This window comes from Alligator sinensis, unplaced genomic scaffold (genome assembly GCF_000455745.1).
Source record: "Alligator sinensis unplaced genomic scaffold, ASM45574v1 scaffold600_1, whole genome shotgun sequence".
NCBI classification, from domain to species: Eukaryota; Metazoa; Chordata; order Crocodylia; family Alligatoridae; genus Alligator; species Alligator sinensis.
In genome coordinates, this window is record NW_005841859.1 from 4,856,777 (window position 1) to 4,865,503 (window position 8,727).

An 8,727-nucleotide genomic window follows, 5' to 3' on the forward strand; every position below is an offset into this window, starting at 1 on the left:
AACATGTGAAAGTTATGAATTCAAACAATCCAAAATATATTTTGAGAAACTACATTGCTCAAAATGCCATAGAAGCAGCTGAAAATGGTGACTTCACAGAGGTACGGTATTGCTATTTACAATGGCTTTATAATGATGGGCATGATAGCCCCTATTTTCCAAATGAAAGCTGGGAATGTAACATGACAGTCCAGGTTAGTTTTGAAGGGGAGGTGGTGTAGTGATTCAAACTAAAGGAAGGGACTAAGAAATTCCTTATTTCCCATTCCCAGCTCCTGCTCCAGAGTGGTTCGTGGCTTGGTTGTAAGGTGTAGAATGAATACTTGCTTTCCCCATCTGTAGAATAGATACTTGTTTTCCGGGAATGTTGGGAATTAGTTTGTACTTCTTGTACTGTTAAAAGTGGTGCCTTAATATTTGGGTACCTACTAATTTTGATAACTTTTCAATATGGTAATGTAAGTATAGTTTAAGATGATAAGCCTCTCATTTAAACAGCGCCATAGTGATTCAGAACCTATAATGTTACACATGAATCTATTTTCAGACTAGTTGATATGTTTATTTCACTGTGTTCTTTGATCTGTGGCTCAAACTTAATACATAGCTAATAACTAAAGGTTATTTTGAACCTCTTAACATTTCAGTTCTTGCTTTCACCCTAGGTAAGAAGGGTGTTGAAGCTGTTGGAGGATCCATTCCAAGAGACAGAAAGTTTCAATGAGGTACAGGAAGAGCCAGAAGAGGAAGAAATAGTTGCTGCAGCTGCTGCTTGTGCTGAAGTGACCAGAAGCAAACCTCCATATTGCAGTAAACCTCCCATCTGGGCTTCAGAACTCTGTGTCACGTGATCTTCATAATCGCCTTGTTTTTGCTTTCACTGCAGATGGAAGATTCTGGTCTATCTTCAGCAGTGGGGGATCAGCAAGGCAAAGGCAAAGTACTATTAAGTCAGTGAAACAGTTCATTTGGATGTGCCTGCAACTACACTTTAGCAATGCTTATTTTGAAGCAATCATGGATCATAGGTTTAATAGACAAAAGACAATCAGCATCCATATACACCATTTGCGTAATGAATGACTTCCCTTTTCCTCACCATATTACAAGTAGAAAGTGGTGTTTCATGTTTGGGTGCGCACAGTTTTGAAAGTCCAAATTCAACTGTTTTTATGTGAAGACAAAAATAACAAGTCAGAAGTCTGATCTATTTTTGTCTGATGTTGACCTAATAGTACTTCCAAAACATGTTTAATGCTTTTACTATGCAGGGAAGTTTGATCCTCTGTAATGGAGGAATAGGCTCGTTACTGCTTATTTGAAGCTATGTTTCATTTAATTGACTAGTTCATTTTTTGTGAACCTTTTGATTGATTTTTTTTTTTTTGAGAATTTGTGCAGGTTAGGGTTTAGGGGAAGGAACCGGAGGGTCCTTTATTATAATATGCAATATGAAGGCCAGAATCAGGGGAAACTAAATGCATTGCACTTGAAAATCTTGGCAGAAAATATTATGCAGCTTCCGTATGTTTGTGTATGATATACACATCTAAATAGTTTTTTAAAAACACTGGATTGCAACTTGTAAGCCAATTGACTCAAACAAGGCCACTTAACCAAAATTAGTTTGTTTCCTATAAAGTACCTAATACAAGTTCATTATCTGCTTATGCAGTTGACATGATTTCTTCTGACATTTAAATTGGCAGATATGGGCTTATTCATTCTCCATTATTCAGCAAGATTCTTGTATTTTTACTTTTCCAATGTAGTCTTCCACCCATCACATATGGTCCCGACATATGTTAAACATGGGAGTTGCCTTTCTAGTGTTGTTGAAGTGTGGTGCTGTCTGGGCATATACAAAGGATAAACCCTCTTCCCCTCTTGCTAATTTTATGCAATTTCGGTTCTGTTTTAATATTTTTCTTTATATCAAGTGAACAGCATGTAACTCTGAGCTTTTCCTACTGAACTACCAGCCTGCAATGTAAAGCTGTTCCTTCTTAATACAGAGCATTAAGGGACCTGATAAAGTAGGTGTTTCTGACTAAGCATAAAACTAATAGCAAAAATGTCTTTTAGACATTAAAACAGTTTTGGGCACTGTTATATCCTAAACTCAGTTTTTAGTCCAAAGTGTAGTAGTTGAAATTATTATTTTTAAAGTAATATTTAAGTCACGATTTATTTAAAACTTAATATACACACATAATCATGCAAATACTAGTGGAAAATAAAGCAAAGCAAATTTTAAATAAATATAAGTGTTTGGTGGGGAAAGAGGGGAAGGGGAGAGGGGAAGGAGTGATTGCAAGGATAAGAAGCAGACATCCTTAATAATTTTCACTTAAAATTTTTAGCCAGCTCATTGCTTGGAGAGTTCTCAACCTGAACCTTATCATAGTAAGATTTTTTCCACCTTTTTAAAAAAAGAGAAGGCTTCCCATACCAGTACGTAGAAGAATGCTGAAAATGTACATAGTTATTTTTTGGAAGGTTTAAAAACTGTTGGAAGTGCATCAGGCAGGAGTGCTTGTAAATGAAAGAAATCATGGCAAAGACCAGTAATGTAAAAGTATTAGTTATGGAAATTACAGGATTTAGGGGCTGACTTATTTCTGAAACAGCTTGTCACGCTACTCCCATTTTGCTCTTTTCCATCTTAAATGTTTCTCAACAACTCATTTTTGATGGTGCTATGGTGGTTATTTTGCATATTGGTATCGAGACAACCCAGTTTTGGGCCACATACATTAATAAATTTAAAAATTGCAACAGTTCGCTTGAACTTTTTATTAAAATAAAATAGCCGTTACTTTTTGAACTGTAATTTTTGGCTAGTTATTAGCAGGTCCAAAACATGAAAGTGCTGTCAGTAGTAAGAAATTCTAATAGATTTTTTTTTCTCTACTGGTTTCAAGAACAGTACCTCTGTGGTGCATCACTTTGAAGATTAGCAATACAAAAAAAAATAAACTGAGTTTTGGGATTTGTTCTACCTGGCTTCAGTTTAATACTGTTTATAGGTAAACCACCCTTCCTGTGTTACTGTTTTTGCCTTTTTACTATGACATTGAGTCAAAATATGGGATGCAAGAGATTTTGAATTTGGAGTCATTTTATGTATGTTAGGAAAGAGTTCTGCCCCAAAATGACCATATAAAGGTATTGAAAATTCTGAAATACTGAAAAATCAAGTAGGCTTCATGGTGGGTATTCAGATAACTGTTTTGAAAAGTGTCTACAAATGTCCACATACCACAGCAAAACCCTTTCCGAAGGAGATTTATGCAGAAAAAGAATAATTTCATGTTAGAGTTGCTCTGTCTCCCCCAGTATCACCCTTGAAAGTGCTGGGAAGCCAAGGAAAGAACCACAGTTTTATTTCTGTGTCAGTTTATGCCTATTTACCATTTGTACCCAAAGCGGTATCCAGCCTCCCCCAAATGTAGACCCCCACATTCAGAATATCCTGTTTTGTTTTTTGTTTTGTTTTGTTTAGAACAAATCTGAACAGACCAATTTAGTGGATGTACTTGTATGTAGGGGTCAGCCATGGAAAGAGGCAGTTGAGGGAAGTGCCTGAGAGAGGCATGCAGACTTGGGTAGTACTGGCTTGCAGAACAGGTTTTCCTTAAGAGAGAATTCAAATTTTTACAATAGAGTATGCGGTATATGAAAACTTAGATTGCTTGTCTTGCAGAGTGCTGAAGTAACTCTGTCGACAGGGTTTAGCATTTCCTCTCATTCAGATTTGTTTTGTGTTAAACTATGTAATCATTGCCACATAAAAACAATCCCAACCAAAAGTAAAGGGGGAGGGTGCTGGCAGTATAAAGATGATTGGAAAAAAACAATGTTTTTCCAATCTATCTACATTAGATCAGCTCTGAGAGGTAGATGATGATGATTTCCCTGCTTCTGACTAGATTTAGAACAAAAAGAGTAGATTAGGCTGATCAGCATGAAGCCATGCGGACTGAATTATGCTCTTGTCTTGGATCCATTCCCTTTTGGAGTAAATTCTTTCCAGGCATTAAAGTAGAATATTGAGAAGGGGGGAACGCCAAGGTACTATAGTATTTGTGGGATCTTTTTAGGGCACTCCTATCGAGCACAACATTTGGTCAAAGTATCAAATCTAGAATCAGAAAGAAGTCCGAGTCTTGCCTCTTAAGTTTGTCCAGGTATCTTATTGTGATGCTGCTGAGAGAAGGGATGGTCTTGTGCTAGGGCATTCAATTTGCACGTGGGCTGAGTTTATTATCTAAAGATGCAATAGGTGCTCCATAAGTACCTCCTTCCCAGTAAAAGCAATGGAAGTTAAGTGCTTTTGAAAAATTTCATTAAGTGACAGATACAGAAGCCAATGTTATATTTAGGAGTCTCATACAAATTGGTTGCAAATCAGGTGTCTAAATAGTTCAAGCATGATATATGATTTACAGCATATAAATACTCAAGTGCCTATATGCATCATTAGGAATATAATTACCTTCAGTAGTCACTGGGCCCAAGTTGTTAGCATCTTGTATCTCAGGGTGCAGACATTGCCTTTGTACTACCATAACAATTTTTATGGTGGGACAAAGGGAAAGCAAACCAACCCATACCATTTGTCACACCACAGATGCCCAAATTTGTGGTCCATCAAAGGTGGTAATAATTTCTGCCACTTTATTATGGCAGACATCTGTTAGCTTTATCACAGCAGTGTGTGGGCAGCCTGGAGCTGCCCATGCTTTTCAGCTGTCCCAGGCAGGAGCTCCCTGAGCTTCAGGGGCCCAATTCTGCCCTCCCTAGGAAGCCCCAATAGGGATCAGGCCCCTCAAGCCCCAGAAGTGCTTGCCTAACTTTCTCCTCCTACAGAGCCACATCCCAGGGAATCATTTTAGATAAACACGGACTTCCCTCAGTTGTACTTTACGTTCCTGGCTAGTATTCCTGTGAAACAGCACCTTATTCAGGCATATACAGACTTCCTGGCATAGTTGCACTAGTGCTATATGCAGTGCTTTCTTTTCTTTAGCAAATAATGCATATAGTTTTAAGCTGCTTTAGGTAGGATAGGTCAAAGAGTGTAGTACCAATACAGAGACAACAGATAGAGCTAAGTCCTCTTGAAAGGAAATTGTTGGCAATTTTATCTTTTTCTCCCTTCAAAACAATAATTCAGGGAAATCCAAATATAGTCAGGGATATTAAAATATAACCAGTTAGTGCTGCAGCAAGCTACTAAGAGCATGCATTTCATTCATATACGGTTAACAGTTCTAAACTAATAACTCAGAGTCGACTTAAGGTTTCCACCTAAAGTGAATATATCCTCATTTGCTTGTTAAAGGAACCTTAATGAATGAACTTTGTGTTTTCTCTAGATCATACAAGACTGTTTGTTTATTTAGTTCTGTTCTTACTGTTGTGGTGGAAACCTTGTATTTTCAGTTTTCTTGACTTTTGCTTTCTCAACCTTCGTGGGAATATTTTGGCAGTGGTATTCGTTTGACCTGGGAAGGCAGGTTAGCTACAGTATACACTTATTCAAACTTTCTAAAAAGTAAATAAAGACTTGTAGTGCAGACAGAAGACGGGTTGATTTTATTAGCTCGTGATTTCTAGAATTCTCATTTCAAAAAAGAGGAGCACTATTGCAGCAGAGTGGTATTAGTAACACACAATTCCATCATTGGCATAGCAAGCGAAGGAGATTGAGTTTGAAACTCAGTATGTGGGAGTTTTCTGCAAGCAGGAATTTGGCCCTAGGAACCAAGATCCTCAAAGACTCTGCAAGTAAAGCAACTAAATACCTTTGAGGATCTTGGCCTCTAGTAGCAGAGTGATCTATGACTGTAGCTTACTTTGAGGTTCGCATCCAAGTAAAAATGGTTCTCATCAGGTCAAATCCTCTGCTAGTAGAGGGAATATATTGTTTATTTAAGAGCTACATTTTCAGCTGTGGTACAGTTTAAATTTGTACTGCAGGGCTTTGGGCTAAGACGGCCCAAACTGAAACTAAGTCCAAACTACTCATGAGCAGAGGTAACCTTGGAGCAGTTTGCACAGTTTACTAATGAGAAACACTTGAAACAGGGCAAGGCTCTGGATGCTTCTAGTAGCATCATCAGGCACTGGGATTTTGCTTTTATGATTTAAAATATCACCACAGATCGGTGTGCATAAGCTTGTTAAATGTCTGGCTGCCTCACTGTGCTTTGCTATCTATTCATGTTGGCTTGTTTTGGCTTAAAAATAAGCTATGAATGAACTTTCTCTTTTTTTTTTAATATAAGAAATGTACCAAATAAAACCACACTTCGTTTCATGTTCATGCTTTAATTCTCAGGGGGGCCTCTTGTAGTCGTTACTGTAATGACTTAGTATCTGTGGGAGTAACTGTCTTTGCATTGGGATCATAATCATCCTTGTATCACTGGAATATTTGGCACCTGTACAGCACCCTCTGAGGAACTGTATTGTATGGCCTCTATTCTTTCTCCTCGCTCTCCCTCCTCCACCCCTCCCCTTCTCCATTATGGAACTGGAGTAGGATAGACATTTCAACAAGTCAGGTAGAAAAGCTAGATCTGTCCTTGACAAAAAAATAAATAAATTAGGTGCCAGAGTCAAAAACTGATCCTTAAAACCCCTGTTCAGTTACTCTCTCTCTCTGGAGGTGCCAGAGGGCCAAGGGCACTGAAGTTGATGTTCAGGTCCTTCAGAAGTACACAAGTCATCAATGTGGCCCAGCTTGACAGCCCAGTTCCTATCTAAGCCCCACCCAAATGCATGGACCCAAATCATCTTCTGCACGTGGCATGTGAAGGGCTGGAGCAAGCCAAAAAAGTTGGGCTCTGCACAAAACATGACTGGTGTCAATAGCTTGGGAATGTGGGAGATCTGCATTGTTTCCCTCTGAGGGAGAGGACTCAAATACAAAAGTCTTACACTATTTAATTCTAATTAGTAACTGGGTCAGGGATTGGAAGCCAGGACCCCTTTTTCCAGTTATTGCCCTAACTGTTAAACTACCCAGCTCCTCATTCCTGCATCTTTCTGGCCTAATTAATATTTAATTATATTAATATTTATATTAATATTTAATCGAGCAAAGCACTTTTGTGGAAGATACCTCTGCCCTGGAATAGCCAGGTGAGATGGGAGGTGGGGTGTCTCCTGGGAGGTCAGAGATGCGGACTTGAAACCTTTCAGGAAAAAGAAAAAACTAAATTCACCAGGGAGGGGAGAGACTAGATTCTGGACCCTGTTGTAAGGTCTCTCAGCTGTCTTCTCTTTACATTTCTTCTGCTGACAGGTGATTCTTCACTCCTTCACTGTTGGTTCTCTTGCCCCATCTCCTATCGCAAAGTCTGTCCTATCAACCCCTATCTCTTACACAACTTCCAATTCCTCTGCTCATGTTCATACACTGTAGAGCATCTCTAGTGGAAGTCCCATGACAAGGCTGATTTCCTCTACTACACATTTATTCTCCTCTTTCACTTCCACTATCTTTGTAGCCAACCAGTTCTTTCTTCAAGGGGGAATGACAGCATCTCTTCCACTCTTGTGAATAAAAGTGGTTGACCTGCTTGGCTTTTGCAAGAGCAATGAACTTCCATAGGCTTCAATGTGCTTTGTCAAGCCATTTGTAGCATCTAACAAAATAGTGTGCAGCTTACAAAAGCTCGTGCCTTTCTGAATTAGTTTACTAAGTGCTACCCTGCCCTGCCTTCTGGAGCATTGAAATGAGTAAAAAAGTGAGTAAAGGTCTTGCAAGTTGGGAAGCTGTGTCACTTCTTGCAAAGAGAGTCCTAAGTGACACAGGCAGCCTCTGTGTGGCATGTGACGGATCAGGAAGGGGACAGAACAGCAGCAGATAGGCAGGGAGCAGAAGGCAGAGCAGGAGATCAGGCAGGGATGACGGAATAGGGAGTAGAAAGCACAACAGGAGATTGGGCAATGAAAGAGGATTGGAAGAGATTCGGAGGGCATGTCTAGACGAGCACGGTCATGCCGTATGTGGCACCGCAAACAGATTTGCAGTGCCACATACTGTGCAGTCTGGTGTTCTCCGTGCCGCAAGGGCATGCTGCCTGATAGTTCGCTGCTCCATTTTTTTTTTCTTGTGGGCTTTTTTTAACCCTGAACTGAATATCCAAGGGTAAAAAAAAAAAACAAAAAACTACGGCAGGGTGTGGGGAACAGTAGTGCACTCTTGGGCAACACGCGCTGCTGAAAAGCAGAGCTGGGCCTCCTGAAGCCATGCTGCAGCTGCTGACCAGGCTCTGCCTGGCAGGATCACCACAACTGCAGCCTCAAGAAGGCATGCTGAGGTTAGGCTACTGGCTGGCCCCAAGCTCCCCTACTACTCCCAGGGTAACTTGCTGCGCACCAAAGCACGTGTGGCACAGTATTCCCTGGGGACAAGTAGTGGTGGTGTAAGGTGCACCGCTGCTACTTGTCCCTGGGGAACCAAATGTCCATGCATGTCTGGACGCACCCAGAGAGGATGTGGGGCTAATTCGTGGCAGTCCTACCAACATTTTGATCCACACTGGTCTAGTACAACATTTAAGCATATATTTAACTCCAAGCACTTAAGCCAGTTCTGTTGAATTCTGGCCCCAAGTCCTTCCCTCTCCTGCCTGCCCAAATGTCACGATGCCAGCCTGCCTGTTTCCTTACCCTCCTAGATGCAAATCTTTTTTGCTTGCCCTTGTTCTT

At 40.2% G+C, this 8,727-nt stretch overlaps 1 protein-coding gene across 1 annotated transcript in view; it reads left to right on the forward strand.

Annotated features, from left to right (window-relative positions):
• The window catches only part of SELENOO (selenoprotein O), a 26,859-nt gene extending 20,530 nt beyond the window's left edge, over positions 1–6,329 (forward strand). The window contains exons 9-10 of the mRNA XM_014524597.1: positions 1–101; positions 666–6,329. The exon at positions 1–101 is cut by the window's left edge and continues 86 nt beyond it. Coding sequence (XP_014380083.1) covers positions 1–101; positions 666–860 — 296 coding nt within the window. The 3' untranslated portion in view covers positions 861–6,329. The remainder of the gene's footprint in view (positions 102–665) is intronic.
• Positions 6,330–8,727: the final 2,398 nt, after the last annotated feature.